Genomic DNA, 18,378 nt, shown 5'->3' on the forward strand with positions numbered 1-18,378 from the left:
CCTGCAGCAAAGCACCCCCTCATGATGCTTACCACCCCCGTGCTTCACGGTTGGGGTGGTGTTCTTTGGCTTGCAAGCCTCACCCTTTTTCCTCCAAACATAACGATGGTCATTATGGCCAAACAGTTCTATTTTTGTTTCATCAGACCAGGGGACATTTCTCCAAAAGTATGATCTTTGTCCCCATGTGCAGTGGCAATCCGTAGTCTGGCTTTTTTATGTCGGTTTTTGGAGCAGTGGCTTCTTCCTTGCCAAGCGGCCTTTCAGGTTATATCGATATAGGACACATTTACTGTGGATATCGATACTTTTGTACCCGTTTCCTCCAGCATCTTCACAAGGTCCTTTGCTGTTGTTCTGGGATTGATTTGCACTTTTCACACTAAAGTACGTTCATCTCGAGGAGGCAGAACGTGTCTCCTTCCTGAGCGGTATGATGGCTGCGTGGTCCCATGGTGTTTGTACTTGCGTACTATTGTTTGTACAGATGAATGTGGTACCTTCAGGCGTTTGGAAATTGCTCCCAAGGATGAACCAGACTTGTGGAGGTCTACAATTTTTATTCTGAGGTCTTGGCTGATTACTTTAGATTTTCCCACAATGTCAAGCAAAGAGGCACTGAGTTGGAAGGTAGGCCTTGAAATACATCCACAGGTGCACATCCAATTGACTCAAATTATGCCAATTAGCCTATCAGAAGCTTCTAAAGCAATGACATAATTTTCTGGAATTGTCCAAGCTTTTTAAAGGCACAGTCTACTTAGTGTATGTAGACTTCTGACCCACTGGGTAAAAGTGGCAATCTGTCTGCAAACAATTGTTGGAAAAATGACTTGTGTCATGCACAAAGAAGATGTCCTAACCGACTTGCCAAAACTATAGCTTGTCAACAAGAAATTTGTGGAGTGGTTGAAAAATGAGTTTTAATGACTCCAACCTAAGTGTATGTAAACTTCTGACTTCAACTGTACATTTTTGTGCATAAGTGTAATACAGGAAGGCACAATTTATAGTCCAATATTTACATGTCTTTTGGGGAAGGGGAAATTGGGGAAATTATTTAGCAATCATAAGTCTGGTTGCAGCAGTTGATGTGTGTTTGTGCGTGCTAATGTGTGGAGAATCAGATCAGGTGGTCAGTCCAGTTCAAGAGTTCAGCAGTCTTATGGCTTGTAGATCAAAACTGTCTCTGAGCCTGTTGGTATCAGACCTCATGCTTCAATAAAATGTGCAATAAATATGCAATAAAATGCAAATTAATTAATTAAATCGTACAATGTGATTTTCTGGATTTTTGTTTTAGATTCCGTCTTACAGTTGAAGTGTACCCATGATAAAAATTACAGACCTCTACATGCTTTGTAAGTAGGAAAACATGCAAAAATCGGCAGTGTATCAAAAACTTGTTCTCCCCACTGTATGTCTCAAACGGACTAATAAAGTACTATTCTTCCCTTACCTGTGATGGGTGCCTCTACCTCCAGCATGCATTTCTCCTGTCTCAAGATGTTGGCGCCGTCGTTGATGACCCGGAGGGCCACCTCTTCCTCCAGCCGGCCCTCCTTCACTAGGTGGGTGCGGAGCGTCTCTGCGTTGGGCTTGCCATCCTCAAACAGCTCCTTCATAGAGAGACGCTGCTGGGGAGGGTACGGCACGGCTTGACAGGGGAAAAGGAGGGTAAACAATATTAAGGTTGTGTCCCCCCCAAAAAAAGCACCCTTTTCCTATTTAGTGCACTACTTTTGAGCAGGGCTTTGGTACAACCTAGGTCCACTGGGTCCCACCCAGAGATTTCTCTTGCATTTAGCTTTAATACCTCCATGAGTCAGTCAGAGTGCAGTGATCTACAATGCATTATGTCTGACAGTGTTCTACAGATTGCTCATTTGTGCTGGCAAACCGCATACCATCTAAACTCAGCAAAAAAAGAAACATCCCCTTTTCAGGAATCTGTCTTTCAAAGATAATTTGTAAAAATCCAAATAACTAAACAGCTCCTCATTGTAAAATGGTTTAAACACTGTTTCCCATGCTTGTTCAATGAACCATAAACAATGAATGAACATGCACCTGTTGAATGGTCGTTAAGACACTAACAGCTTACAGACGATACGCAATTAAGGTCACCGTTATGAAAACTAAGGACACTGAAGAGGCCTTTCTACAGACTCTGAAAAATACCAGAAGAAAGATGCCCAGGGTCCCTGCTCATCTGCATGAATGTGCCTTAGGCATGCTGCAAGAAGGCATGAGGACTGCAGATGTGGCAAGGGCAATAAATTGCAATGTCCATACTGTGAGATGCCTAAGACAGCACTACAGAGAGACAGGAGGGACAGCTGATTGTCCTCGCAGTAGGAGACCACGTGTAACAACACCTGCACAAGATCAGTACAGCCGAACATCACACCTGCGGGACAGGTACAGGATGGCAACAACAACTGCCGAGTTATACCAGGAACGCATATTCTCTCCATCAGTGCTCAGACTATGCGCAATAGGCTGAGAGAGGCTTGACTGAGGGCTTGTAGGCCTGTTGTAAGGCAGGTCCTCACCGGACATCACCAGCAACAACGGGACTATGGGCACAAACCCACCGTTACTGGATCAGACAGGACTGGCAAAAAGTGCTCTTCACTAACGAGTCGCGGTTGTCGTCTCACCAGGGGTGATGGTCGGATTCACGTTCATCTCTGAAGGAATGAGCATTACACTGAGGCCTGTACTCTGGAGCGGGATCGATTTGGAGGTGGAGGGTCTGTCATGGTCTGGGGCGGTGTATCACAGCATCATCGGACTGAGTTTGTTGTCATTGCAGGCAATTTCAATGATGTGTGTTAAAGTGAAGACATCCCCCTCCTCCTTTGACCCCCTTTTGTTCAGGGACACATTTTTTCCATTTCTTTTAGTCACATGTCTGTGGAACTTGTTCAGTTTATGTCTCAGTTGTAGATTCTTGTTTATGTTCATACAAATATTTACACATGTTAAGTTAAGTTTTCTGAAAATAAACGCAGTTGACAGTGAGGACATAACTTTTTTTTGCAGAGTTTACATATATACGTGAACACAAATTCGCCTATAGAGCCCACATCTTAGGCAATAAAACAATAACCCATCAAGTAGTAATTTAAGACAAACTGATGGAAAACCGTTCCCATCTGTATCCAGTGTCTACCCCAGCCATTAATAGATTCTATGGCAGCAGGCAGCCGCATCCCGTGGTAGGCTTGTCAGTCAGTGTCAAATTGCACACCTGGCCCGGGCGGTAATCTGTTCTACAGTCCCACAATCCTTTGCAGAGTGCAAAAGGTTATAGTGTAAAACCCTTTATTGTTTTAGATACTGGACTCTCAGCTGTCAAAACAATTATAAGAGAGAAATGTCCATCTTTTGTTTTGTTTTTAAACTAGGGTAAATTGTATTGATGAGGGGGAAAAAAATACAGTTACATCACAATATTATTTTGGACAATATTATATAGATACTTTGACTATCAATAGCATTAACTAGTGCTAGTCGACTGTACCTGCACCAATACACCGGTATTTTTAATCCTTTAGATTGTTCTCTTTAAATAGTGAGCCAACATGTTTTCAGCACATATTTCCATGACTGATCAAAACTAATTTTAAATTATGCCTCTCTCGTGTCTCGGCAGCTGACATACACAGAGTATACAAAACATTAAGAGCACCGGTTCTTTCCATGACAGAATGACCAGGTGAATGCTATGATCTCTTATTTATGTCACTTGTTAAATCCACTTTAAATCAGTGTCGATTAAGGGGAGGAGACAGGTTTAAGGGATGATTTTTAAGCTTCGAGACAATTGGGACATGGATTGGGTATGTGTGCCATTCAGAAGGTGAATGGGCAAGACAAAATATTTAAGTGCCTTTGAACAGGGGATGGTAGTTGTTATTTTCACGCTCAACAGTTGCCCATGGTCCATGCCCCGACGAATTGCAATACATTGTATTGCCACCTATCATGATAATATTGAATTGTGAAGTCCCTGGCAATTCCCAGCCCTGCTAAATTGCGTAGCAACTAGAGGTCGACCGACTATGATTTTTCAACGCCGATACCGATTATTGGAGGACCAAAAAAGCCGATACCGATTAAATCAGCCAATTTTATTTATTTATTTTTTGCACATTTATTTGTAATAATGCCAATTACAACAACACTTATTTTAACTTAATATAATAAATCAATAAAAATCAATTTAGCCTCAAGTAAATAATGAAACATGTTCAATTTGGTTTAAATAATGCAAAAACAAAGTGTTGGAGAAGAAAGTAAAAGTGCAATATGTGCTAAGTAAGAAAGCTAACGTTTCAGTTCCTTGCTGAAAACATATGAAAGCTGGTGGTTCCTTTTAACATGAGTCTTCAATATTCCCAGGTAAGAATTTTTAGGTTGTAGTTATTATAGGAATATTATTTCCCTCTATACCATTTGTATTTCATTAACCTTTGACTATTGGATGTTCTTATAGGCACTTTAGTATTGCCAGTGTAACAGTATAGCTTCCGTCCCTGTAGTTAGCATGCGCTAACTAGCTAGCCATTTCACTTTAGTTACACCAGCCTCGTCTCGGGAGTTGATAGGCTTGAAGTCATAAACAGCGCAATGCTTGACGCACAACGAAGAGGTGCTGGCAAAACACACGAAAGTGCTGTTTGAATGAATGTTTACGTGCCTGGTTCTGCCTACCACCACTCAGTCAGATACTTGTGTGCTGAGTCAGATTATATGCAATGCAGGACACACTAGATAATATCTAGTAATATCATCAACCATGTGTAGTTAACTAGTGATTATGATTGATTGTTTTTTATAAGATAAGTTTAATAAGATAAGTTTAATGCTAGCTAGCAACTTACCTTGGCTTACTGCATTCGCGTAACAGGCAGTCTCCTTGTGGAGTGAAACGAGAGAGAGGCAGGTCGTTAATTGCGTTGGACTAGTTAATTGTAAGGTTGCAAGATTGGATCCTCCGAGCTGACAATGTGAAAATCTGTCGTTCTGCCCCTGAACAAGGCAGTAAACCCACTGTTCCTAGGCAGTCATTGAAAATAAGAATAATAATCATTTAAAATTGGCAAATCGGCGCCCAAAAATACCGATTTCCGATTGTTATGAAAACTTGAAGTCGGCCCTAATTAATCGGCTATTCGGATTAAAATCTGTCGACCTCTAGTAGCAACACCTGCAAGCAATTAGAAAATATTATGACAATGATGCTGCTTTTAGGTGTTGACTATACTACTACTATACATATGGAACTTGGAAGTGGGTCGGCAGTTGGAATACAGGAAGCAACCATCTCCATTCCTTAAAACAGAAAAGCAGTGTGTTTTCATTTTAGAATTCAACAGCCAGCCACCCAGACAGACAGGGTCGTGATAAGGCTTTTACCACATATTTGTGCCCAGGCTATTATTTCCAGTGTGGCAGGTACTGTAGGTAGGGCCTAACATTCCCTTCGTCCTGGTTGTTACATTGGTAGCAGGTCAATTGACCTCGAAGCTTTCATAGAGCCACAGTCTATTCATCTAACCTACTACTAGCACAGGGGAGTAAAGACTAGAGACATTGGTCTTCTTTAGAAAACAATGACCAAATCAGACACATCGAATCAATCTTAGATCTGTCTCTCAACTCTAACCTGCAGGTGAATGGAAATATTGTATTGCTGTCCCACCTAGTATGACAAAGCATGAGCATACAATGCATCAACAATGAGCTTAACAGGGCTCTAGACTTTTTCCAAAAAAGGTTTTCAGTTGATGGCACCAGCACATATGGTCGCACCAATTTTTCACCACTGCAAGGTGATTAGCGAAATGCTTGTGCTTCTAGTTCTGACCATGTAGTAACATTTAACAAGTAATCAAACAATTTCACAACAACTACCTTATACACAAAAGTGTTAAGGAATGAATAAGAATATGTACATATACATTTATGGATGAGCGATGGCCGAACGGCATAAGCAAGATGCAGTAGATGGTATAGAGTACAGTATATACATACGAGATGAGTAATGTAGGGTATGTAGACATTATATAAAGTGCCATTGTTAAGTGACTCGTGATACATTACATCCAATTTTTAGTTATTAAAGTGGCAAGAGATTTGAGTCAGTAAGTTGGCAGCAGCCACTCAATGTTAGTGACGGCTGTTTAACAGTCTGATGGCCTTGAGATAGCTGGGACTGAGAGACTGAAAAACAGCTTTGATGCACTTGTACGGACCTCGCCTTCTGGACGATAGCAGGACGAACAGGCAGTGGCTCGGGTGGTTGTTGTCCTTGATTATCTTTATGGCCTTCCTGTGACATTGGGTGGTGTAGGGGTCCTGGGGGCAGGTAGTTTACCCCCGGTGATGCGTTGTGCAGACCTCACTACCCTCTGGAAAGTCTTACGGTTGTGGGAGGAGCAGTTGCCGTACCAGGCGGTGATACAAGATACTCTTGATTGTGCATCTGTAAAAGTTTGTGAGTGTTTTTGGTGACAAGCCAAATTTCTTCAGCCTTCTCCTAAGGTTGAAGAGGCGCTGTTGCGCCTTCTTCACCACGCTGCGTCTGTGTGGGTGGACCATTTCAGCTTGTCCGTGATGTGTACGCCGAGGAACTTAACTTTCCACCTTCTCCACTACTGTCCCGTTGATGTGGATAGGGAGGTGCTCCCTCTTCTGTTTCCTGAAGTCCACGATCATCTCCTTTGTTTTGTTGATGTTGAGTGTGAGGTTATTTTCCTGACACCACACTCTGGGGGCCCTCACTTCCTCCCTGTAGGCAGTCTCTTTGTTGTTGGTAATCAAGCCTACCACTGTAGTGTCTTCTGCAAACTTGATGATTGAGTTGAAGGCGTGCATAGCCACGCAGTCATGGGTGAACAGGGAGTACAGGAGAGGGCTGAGAACCCTTGTGGGGCCCCAGTGTTGAGGATCAGCGGGGTGGAGAACCGACACCTGTGTCCCATAATGTGCCTGCATTCCATACAGAACCAGGCTAATAACGACAAGCCATATTTTAAATTAGCATGCCCTTGCAGGGCTTGACATTCAGGTAAATTTGCCAGTGGCAACCCAGGCCAGTGCCAACTGAAAGCCATTGCCCCGAATGGAAAAATATATATACTGCCCCGGAAAGTTCGCAGCATTTAAATGTATGTTTAATTTGTGGGTTGAGCAAATAGCCTGTAATGACCTACCCCTCCATACACACAATTACATTTTAACTTGACAATATCATAATTACAATTGATTGTTTGGCAGAAAAAATAAATTGAGTTCGCAATCTCAAAAAAGGAGGTTATTGTTAGCGATTTTGAACAGTCACTCTACAGTTGTAGGGCCCTATAAAATAAGTTTGATAGTTTGGTAAATTTTGTTGTATTTTTCTCCAGATCTCAGAGTTTTAATCAGGTTTTTGCTCTCAAAATAATTCATAAAATAGTCCACAACCATGCCGAAACCAGATCAGGAGACCACTTTTGAGGTCTGGTAATAATCCCCCCTCAAACATGTGGAGGGTGTAGCTGCTCTTTAATTTAATTGCACACATAGCAAGATACTTGTTTGGCTAGCAGTGTTCTTGTACTGTACAATGTAGACTACAATGTAGACTACAATGTAGACTACAATGTAGACCGATTTCAAGTTTTCATAACAATCTGTAATCTGCATTTTTGTAGCCGATTACATTGCACTCCACGAGGAGACTGCGTGGCAGGCTGACTACCTGTTACGCAAGCGCAGCAAGAAGCCAAGGTAAGTTGCTAGCTCGCATTAAACTTATAAAAAACAATCTTAACATAATCACTAGATAAACTAGTAATATCAACCATATGTAGTTATCTAGCTTGTCCCGCATTGCACATAATCGATGCGATGCCTGTTCATTTCTCATCGAATCACAGCCTACTTCACCAAACGGGTGATGATTTAACAAGCGCATTCGTGAAAAAAAGCACATTCGTTGCACCAATGCGTACCTAACCATAAACATCAATGCCTTTCTTTAAAATCAATACAGATGTATATATTTTTAAACCTGCATATTTAGTTAAAATTGCCTGCTAACATGAATTTCTTTTAACTAGGGAAATTGTGTCACTTCTCTTGCGTTCCGTGCAAGCAGTCAAGGTATATGCATATGCAGCAGTTTGGGCCACCTGGCTCGTTGCGAACTGTGTGAAGACTATTTACTCCTAACAAAGATGTAATTAATTTGCCAGAATTGTACATAATTATGACATTACATTGCACCACCTTCAATGTTACGGCAATATTTGGACTTAGGGATGCCACCAGTTAGATAAAATACAGAACAGTTCTGTATTTCACTAAAATAATAAACGTTTTGTTTTTGAAAATATAGTTTCCGGATTTGACCATTTTAATGACCTAAGGCTCGTATTTCTATGTGTTATTACGTTATAACTGGTCTATAATTTGATAGATCAGTCTGACTGAGCGGTGGTAAGCAGCAGCAGGCTCGTAAGCATTCATTCAAACAGCACTATTGTGCATTTGCCAACAGCTCTTCGCTGTGCTTCAAGCATTGAGCTATCAACTCCCGAGATTAGGCTGGTGTAACTGATGTGAAATGGCTAGCTGGTGCGCGCTAATAGCGTTTCAATCGGTGACGTCACTCGCTCTGAGACTTTGAAGTAGTTGTTCCCCTTGCTCTGCAAGGGCCGTGGCTTTGGTGGGGCGATGGGTAACGATGCTTCGAGGGTGGCTGTTGTCAATGTGTTCCTGGTTCGAGCCCAGGTAGGGGAGAGGAGTGGGACGGAAGCTATACTGTACACTGGCAATACTATAGTGCCTATAAGAACATCCAGCAGTCAAAAGGTTAATGAAATGGTACAAATGGTAGAGAGGGAAATAGTCCTATAATAACTACAACCTAAAACTCTTCCCTGGGAATATTGAAGACTCATGTTAAAAGAAAACACCAGCTTTCATATGTTCTCATGTTCTGAGCGAGGAACTTAAACGTTAGCTTTTTTACATGGCACATATTGCACTTTTACTTCTCCAACACTTTGTTTATGCATTATTTAAACCAAATTGAACATATTTCATTATTTATTTGAGGCTAAATTGATTTTGATGTATTATATGAAGTTAAAAGTGTTCATTCAGTATTGTTGTAATTGTCATTACAAATACATTATTTATTTACTTATAATTATTTTATTTTTTTTAAATAAAAATCGGCAGATTAAATCGGTATCGGCTTTTATTGGTCCTCCAATAATCAGAGTTGAAAAATCATAATCGGTCGACCTCTAGTGTAGACTGCATGTGATGGCAGAGTTTGAAAACAAATGCCCCGCGATTGATACAAATCATCATGGTATCATTCTGCCAGGTACCCCTACTTTTTAGAAAACATTTAATTGGGAAGGTTTTTTGGAAAAGCCTTTAGAAATTTTCATTAAAACAGCGCATGATGACAATTGCACAAGATTTAACCAAGACTTCGGACCAAACTTCTTTAATAAGCTACCTGGTCTGCATACAAATTGTGGCACACATTGCAGTTTCAATAAAACTTGATAATAAAATAAAGCTAATTGTGAATCAAAAACTAACATGACCAGCAACAAAATGTAAATCACTGGCAACCAATAAAAAAACATTGGTGTTGCACTGCCAAGTTAAAGGGACGCAGCTTTGAACCCTGCTTAACACACTTACTAGAAACTGGAACCAGCCACGTTGGGTGCGTGAGCATTGCAAAATAAATACACATAAATACACACGGGAATTTCCGTCAAAGGACCCATGAGCATAAACATGTGAAGTTCATAGGGGCATATACAAATTGGGTGTCAAACTAAAGCGAAGAGTCTATATTTTGGGAGAATTAAAAGCATGGATACATTTTTCAACCATTTTCCAGCTTAAAAATTAGGCATAAGTAAAGGCTTTGGTTTCTGGATAAACAGATGGAAAAGGGATATTTGAAAACATTTACCAGAAAATGTCTTAACTTCTTTGGGATAGGGGCCGGTATTTTGACGTCTGGATGAAAAGCGTGCCCAAAGTAAGCTGCCTGCTACTCAGGCCCAGAAGTTAGGATATGCATATAATTGGTAGATTTGGATAGAAAACACTCTAAAGTTTCTAAAAACTGTTGAAATGTCAGAGCATAAACAGAACTTAAATTGGCAGACGATACTCAGAGGAGAAAGCATCCAGGAAAATAAATAAAAAAATTGAGATCACGGTTTCTATTGGTTTCCTATAGGAAACTAGATTTGTGGCATTTGGTTGCAGTTTCTATTGCTTCCACTAGTCAGTCTTTAGAAATTGGTTGATGTTTTTCCTTTGAGAAATTAAGAAGCAGAATGACTGTAGAGCCAAGTGTACTCTTGTTTGGTGAGCGCGCCAGGTTGATTTTATCCTCTATTGAACACTTTTTTCCATCTTAAATGTAATAGATTATTTACGTTTTAGGATACCTAAGGACGGATTAGGAAAGTTGTTTGAAATGTTTGGACAAAATTTACAGGTAACTTATTAGATATTTTGTAGTCATGTTGGGCAAGTTGGAACCGGTGTTTTTCTGAATCAAACACCAAATAAATTGACATTTTGGGGATATAATAAAAGGAATTTATCAAACAAAAAGGATTATTTGTGATGTTTCTGGGACATATTGGAGTGCCAACAGAAGATATTCAAAGGTAAGGCATGAATTATATTGTTATTTCTGACTTTCGTGTTGCACCTGCTTGGTTGAAATATGATTTAATGTGTTTGTATGATGGGATACTGTCCACAGATTATCTCATTGTTTGCTTTCGCCATAAAGCCTGTTTGAAATCTGACACGGTGGCTGGATTAACAAGAAGTTAGGCTTTATTTTGGTGTATTGCACTTGTGATTTTATGAAAGTTAAATATTTAGAATATTTGAATTTGGAGCTTTGCCATTTCACCAGATGTTGTCAAATCGATCCCGCTAACGGGATTTGATCCCTATGAAGTTTTAAAAAGGTATCAGAAATACACCAAAACACAATGTTGACAGAATGAACCCTGCCAGCTAACACTTATATTTAGTTTTGGATACATTGTTTACCTTCAGTAAGTTTAAGAAATATTTCATTGTAATTCAATTACCAAAAACCCACAAGATATATTTCTAATTTACCTCCCTCATGAGGGAGAATAATGAAAGTTCACAGAAGTAACAAGTAATGGTAGAGCTACCAAATGGTGATTTTACTGATAATAAACAAGTGATAAATGTGCAATTCCGCTACCAATTACCAAACAAATCAGTAATGGAATTAATGCAACTGAATTGGCTACAATGGGAAGTCATAAACCACAGTTTGGTCACCAACTACTGGCCTCCCTTCCAGTGGCATACTGTTACAGTGCAGTCGGAAAGTATTCAGACCCCTTGACTTTTTACACATTTTAAATTTGATTAAATTATTTTCCACACAGCATGCTGTTGCCACTACCGTGCTTCACTGTAGGGATGGTGCCAGGTTTCCGCCAGACGTGACGCTTGGCATTCAGACCAAAGTGTTCAATCTTGGTTTCATCAGAGACGACAATCTGGTTTCTCATGGTCTGAGAGTCCTTTAAGTGCCTTTTAGCAAACTCCAAGCGGGCTCTCATGTGCCTTTTACTGAGGAGTTGCTTCCGTCTGGCCACTCTACCCTAAAGGCCTGATTGGTGGAGTGCTGCAGAGATGGCTGTCATTCTGGAAGGTTCTCCCACCTCCACAAGAGAAACTCTGGAGCTCTGTTAGAGTGACCATCAGGTTCTTGGTCCCTCCCTGACCAAGACCCTTCCCCCCGATTCCTCAGTTTGGTCAGGCGGACAGCTCTGGAAAGATTCTTGGTGTTTCCGAACCTCTTCCATTTAAGAATGATGGAGGCCACTGTGTTCTTGGGGACCTTCAATGCTGCAGACATTTTTTGGTAACCTTCCCCAGATCTGTGCCTGTACACAATCCTGTCTCGGAGATATACAGACAATTCATTCAACCTCGTGGCTTCGTTTTTGTTCTGACATGGACTGTCAACTGTGGAACCTTATATAGACAAGTGTGTGCCTTTCCAAATCATGTCCAATCAACTAAAATTACCACAGGTGGACTCCAATCGAGTTGTCGAAACATCAAGGATTTTCAATGGAACCAGGATGCACCTGAACTCAATTTCAAGTCTCATAGAAAAGGGTCTGAATACTTATGTAAATAAGGTATTTCTCTATTAAAAAAATAAAATAAAAAATACATTTGAAAAAAATACAAATAAAAACTTTTCGCTTTGTTATTATGGGGTATTGTCTGTAGATTGTGGAAACGTTTTTATTTAAACCATTTTAGAATAAGGCTGTAATGTGGAAAACGTCAAGGGGTCTGAATACTTTCAAAATGCACTGTATTTTCAACTCATAGCCGTTTTCTTTGTCTTTCTGTTGTCTGGTGGTCAAACCAAGTGTTAAAACAGTCTTGAGTATGGACAACCCCCCTCTCTCTCCAGTTAATGCCACCTCTCCCAGCTCTTTGACACCTACCCATGAGGCCCCTCGTTTTCCATTTACTGTAACCAGCATCGTCACCCACTGAGCACTGACCGACACCGTATGTCCATGGATGTTGAAATCTGGCCAGTCCACCCTGGCCTTGATAATGTCCACAGATGGACCGGACCAAATCTGAACCTATCATAGTTGTATGTTTGGATAATACAGTACTCTACAGTGACTAGAACAGTGCAGCACTGTACAGTGAGTAGAGTACATTCTAATACAATAACACAGTACAATACAGCACAGAAAAGTAAGGTATATTGTACTGTACTCAACTACACAGGACTCTACCATACTCTGCTCTGGTGTGCTGTATTGTACTGCACTTGTCTCTACTGTGCTGTCCAAACTTGTGAAACATGAGATATGCATTTACGTGTTGTATAGATCAGGGACCCATAATGTAATTCCTTTATCGTAATTCCGTTTCCGGGTGTAAATCCACTTCTCTTCAATAACCAAAAGAGATTTTTTTCAAACTCAAGGTGCCATGTCATTGTTGACACATTCTTTCTGCAGACAATTTTATTATTATTTACCATAATTCCGTTACCAAAGTTGGTATCTGCACAGTTCTTGCACTGAATAAGTTTTAGACTTTTTCTGTGGAAATTGTTAAAAGTAGTCCTTGAGCATAGTTAAACTTGAAATCAATGATTTTTGTTTGGCATACATTTTAAAATGAAAAAAACTGAGTCAAAGCTCCCCGAGTGGCGTGTCACTGCAGTACCTGGTTCGAATCCAGGCTGCATCACATCCGGCCGTGATTGGGAGTCCAATAGGGCAGCGCACAATTAACCCTGCGTCGTCTGGGTTTGGCCGGGGTAGGCCGACATTGTAAATAAGAATTTGTTCTTAACTGACTTGCCTAGTAAAATAAAGATTACGATAAAAAAATGTATATCATTTTCTACCGTGGAATTGCCCACATACAGTACATGTTATTCAGTAATTTCATCCAAACTGCTCATGCGCGCTTCTACAGGCATCTGCGTAGCCAGGCGCTAAAATAAAAATTGTTTCTTTTTTAGACGATTGATGCCCTGCAAGTCCGGCATCTCCCATCTACTCATTTTTTTTAAACTCCTTTTTTGTAATATCCAAATTGGTAGTTACAGTCTTGTCCCATCACTGCAACTCCAGTACGGACTCGGGAGAGGAAAGGTCGAGAGCAGTGTCCTCCAAAACACGACTCTGCCAAGCCGCGATGCTTCTTGACACACTGTACACTTAACCTGGAAGTCAGCCGCACCAATGTGTCGAAGGAAACACTACAACTGGCAACCGTGTCAGCGTGCATGCGCCCAGCTCGCCATTTTAACTTACGTGCCATGAATGCGTCTGGTGGGGATAGACAAGAATCAAAATGCGTACAATGACACATGCACAGAGACGGTTTGGTCAATGTGTTAGGATCACATACACATTCCAGGCGGGGCCATGTCTGGGGTGTAGGGATGCACATTTCTGTCAACGTTGCTACAAACTGCCTCCACATTTCTATGGTTGGATTTTGGCAAGGCTACTTTGAAGCAAGGCAAGACATTCCTCATTATTTGAAGTAAAGCAAAACGTTCACGTTTCAAACAATTATACTGCATCCAGCTCACATTGAAAGTGGTGGGTGATACGCTGACAGGCGTATGGTAGGCAGGTATGCACGCTAACGGCAAATAGGAAGCAAGCTTTAATTACAAGTTGTGTAATAAGAATAGTAGCTCTTTTTAAACCGTGGCCATCAAAAAAGTTTAAACCTATATAGACCGATAATGTATTGTCAGCGTCAAACCGGTTAACCTGTTCAACCTATGGGGGCGCTATGTCATTATTGGATAAAAAAGACGTGCCCGTTTTAAGCGCAGTATTTTGTCACGAAAAGATGCTCGACTATGCATGGAATTGACAGCCTTGGAAAGACAAAACAATGACGTCTCCAAAACTGCAAAGATATTATCTGTGAGTGACCCAGAACTAATGCAACAGGCGAAACCAAGATGAAGTTTCATACAGGAAATGCCCCAGATTCTGAAGGTGCTGTGTTCCAATGTCTCCTTATATGGCTGTAAATGCGCCAGGAATGAGCCTGCGGGTTCTGTCTATTCCCCGAGGTGTCTGCAGCATTGTGACATGTTTGTAGGCATATCATTGGCAGATTGACCATAAGAGACTACATTTACCTGGTGTCCCGCCCGGTGTCCTGTGTGCGTAATCTGTAGGTCCATGCGCGTTACAATTCTTCAGAAGAGAAAATAAAATGCCACGATGGATTTTATCGTCGATAGATAAGTGAAAAACACCTTGAGGATTGATTCTAAACATCGGTTTGCCATGTTTCTGTCGATATTATGGAGTTAATTAGGAAAAAAGTTCGCGTTTTAATGACTTAATATTTATATATATTTTTTCCCCAAATGTGATGAACAAAACGGAGCGATTAGTCGACACAAGTAATATTTTTTTGTAAAAACGGAACATTTGCCATCTAACAGAGTCTCCTCATTGAAAACATCTGAAGTTCTTCAATGGTAAATGATTTTATTTGAATGCTTTTCTGGTTTTTGTGGAAAATGTTGCATGCTGAATGCTAACGCTAAATGCTACGTTAGCCATCAATACTGTTACACAAATGCTTGTTTTGCAATGGTTGAGAAGCATATTTTGAAAATCTGAGATGACAGTGTTGTTAACAAAAGGCTAAGCTTGAGAGCAAATAGATTAATTTCATTTCGGACAAAACAGAGATGCTTGTTCTAGGTCCCAAGAAACAAAGAGATCTTCTGTTGATTCTGACAATTAATCTTAATGGTTGTACAGTAGTCTCAAATAAAACTGAAGGACCTCGGCGTTACTCTGGACCCTGATCTCTCTTTTGAAGAACATATCAAGACCATTTCGAGGACCGCTTTTTTCCATCTACGTAATATTGCAAAAATCGGAAACTTTCTGTCCAAAAATGATGCAGAAAAATTAATCCATTCTTTTGTCACTTCTAGGTTAGACTACTGCAATGCTCTACTTTCCGACTACCCGGATAAAGCACTAAATAAACTTCAGTTAGTGCTAAATACGGCTGCTAGAATCCTGACTAGAACCAAAAAATTTGATCATATTACTCCAGTGCTAGCATCTCTACACTGGCTTCCTGTCAAAGCAAGGGCTGATTTCAAGGTTTTACTGCTAACCTACAAAGCATTACATGGGCTTGCTCCTACCTATCTCTCTGATTTGGTCCTGCCGTACATACCTACACGTACGCTACGGTCACAAGACGCAGGCCTCCTAATTGTCCCTAGAATTTCTAAGCAAACAGCTGGAGGCTGAGCTTTCTCCTATGGAGCTCCATTTTTATGGAACGGTCTGCCTACCCATGTCAGAGACGTAAACTCGGTCTCAACCTTTAAGTCTTTACTGAAGACTCATCTCTTCAGTGGGTCATATGATTGAGTGTAGTCTGGCCCAGGAGTGGGAAGGTAAACGGAAAGGCTCTGGAGCAACGAACCGCCCTTGCTGTCTCTGCCTGGCCGGTTCCCCTCTTTCCACTGGGATTCTCTGCCTCTAACCCTATTACAGGGGCTGAGTCACTGGCTTACTGGGGCTCTCTCATGCCGTCCCTGCAGGGGGTGCGTCACCTGAGTGGGTTGATTCACTGTTGTGGTCATCCTGTCTGGGTTGGCGCCCCCCCCCCTGGGTTGTGCCGTGGCGGAGATCTTTGTGGGCTATACTCAGCCTGGTCTCAGGATGGTTAGTTGGTGATTGAAGATATCCCTCTAGTGGTGTGGGGACTGTGCTTTGGCAAAGTGGGTGGGGTTATATCCTTCCTGTTTGGCCCTGTCCGGGGGTGTCCTCAGATGGGGCCTCAGTGTCTCCTGACCCCTCCTGTCTCAGCCTCCAGTATTTATGCTGCAGTAGTTTGTGTCGGGGGGCTAGGGTCAGTTTGTTATATCTGGAGTACTTCTCCTTTTCCTATTCGGTGTCCTGTGTGAATCTAAGTGTGCGTTCTCTAATTCTCTCATTTCTTTCTCTCTCTCGGAGGACCTGAGCCCTTGGACCATGCCCCAGGACTACCTGACATGATGATTCCTTGCTGTCCCCAGTCCACCTGGCCATGCTGCTGCTCCAGTTTCAACTGACCTGAGCCCTAGGACCATGCCCCAGGACTACCTGACATGATGATTCCTTGCTGTCCCCAGTCCACCTGGCCATGCTGCTGCTCCAGTTTCAACTGTTCTGCCTTACTATTATTCGACCACGCTGGTCATTTATGAACATTTGAACATCTTGGCCATGTTCTGTTATAATCTCCACCCGGCACAGCCAGAAGAGGACTGGCCACCCCACATTGCCTGGTTCCTCTCTAGGTTTCTTCCTAGGGAGTTTTTTCTAGCCACAGTGCTTCTACACCTGCATTGCTTGCCGTTTGGGGTTTTAGGCTGGGTTTCTGTACAGCACTTTGAGATATCAGCTGATGTACGAAGGGCTATATAAATCAATTTGATTTGATTTCATTTGCGATTTTCATGAATAGTTAACGTTGCGTTATGGTAATGAGCTTGAGGCTGTATTCACGATCCCGGATCCGGGATGGCTCGGCGCAAGAAGTTAACTGTGGGTTCATGAACAACTGTCTGCTAAACCACACCCCTGACAATCTGTGCCATTAGATCCATACCACTGTCCAGACTGTTACCTCAGGTGCCTGAGAAGAAGGCACAGGCGGGGTTAAAGTCCGGATCAGGGGCCACTTAGTCTCCACATGGCTCAGGTTGTAGCACCGCACAGAACATCAGAGATTCGAGGCCACATGGCAGGCTCACGAAAGCCACACAAACCAATGGCTGGAATATGGGTGAGCTCTACTGAGCTTTTGTGCAGGTGTGTTTAAATCAGTGTGGCAGCACCTGACTGTCCAGAGGACCAGAGGCAGCCTGATGCATTAGGCTACAGCCTAACCGTACCTACTATCATCAGTCACAGGTTTCCAGGAGGTTGACGCCGGTCTGGAGAGATGAGGGGTTTGGTTGACTTGTGCAATGTGTCAGCAGCAGAATCAATTGATAATATTACCTGTCTGAGAAGCAGTCTGACACACCATTTGTCATGCTGAAACAAAATGCCACGTCTCTTTACTCCACTGGCATCTTCGACAGGTTTTGGAGCAACAAATCAGTCAAATGCAAGTCCATCCTATTCCCTACATAGTGCACTACCATTGACCAGAGCCTTGTGGATAGCCTACTATGAGTCCAGCAGCCTTGTTTTGGTGTGCAGCACAGGTAGGGTGTAGGCTGGCTGTGTGATGAGCTGGCTTGGGATGGGGAATGGGGGAGGGGGATTACTGGCACAGACCTGGCTGGCCTGCAGTGGGATTGCACCAGCAGAACACAGTGAGCTCCAACTTGGTCAGCCTATGATCAATACAAGCTGTCATGCTCTGACAAGTGTGGTATAAATAAACAGTAAGCGTTCCTGGACCTACAAGGCAAGCAATGAAAGGAACTGTAAGCTGGGTACAAGCGTTAAGAGATTAGGCAAAGCCTCTATTAAGCAGGGGATTCGAAGTTCAGACTCTGTTTATTTAGAAGCCTAGCTAGCTAGCCCCACTGATGGCAAGATCCTGGCCACAAGGATCCAAGAAAATATGGATGGATGGCAACTCAGTGAGGTGCGAAGGCAAGGCAGGCAGTAGCTAGCATGTGTCATGGGCTAGGCCTATTGGCCAGTTATTGGGAACAACAACACCATCTCAGTGAAACTGACTGGAGCAAGAGGGCTGGATCACACGTCGCACAGATCA

General features: G+C 42.0%; 1 protein-coding gene across 7 annotated transcripts in view; it reads right to left on the reverse strand.

Annotated features, from left to right (window-relative positions):
- ppp3cca (protein phosphatase 3, catalytic subunit, gamma isozyme, a) overlaps positions 1-18,378 on the reverse strand; it is a 70,858-nt gene that overhangs the window by 47,093 nt on the left and 5,387 nt on the right. For all 7 annotated transcript variants that reach the window (XM_046346915.1, XM_046346914.1, XM_046346917.1 and 4 more), the window contains exon 2: positions 1,460-1,657. In XM_046346915.1, coding sequence (XP_046202871.1) covers positions 1,460-1,657 — 198 coding nt within the window. The remainder of the gene's footprint in view (positions 1-1,459; positions 1,658-18,378) is intronic.

The sequence above is a fragment of the Oncorhynchus gorbuscha genome, linkage group LG04 (assembly GCF_021184085.1).
Source record: "Oncorhynchus gorbuscha isolate QuinsamMale2020 ecotype Even-year linkage group LG04, OgorEven_v1.0, whole genome shotgun sequence".
Lineage (NCBI taxonomy): Eukaryota > Metazoa > Chordata > Actinopteri > Salmoniformes > Salmonidae > Oncorhynchus > Oncorhynchus gorbuscha.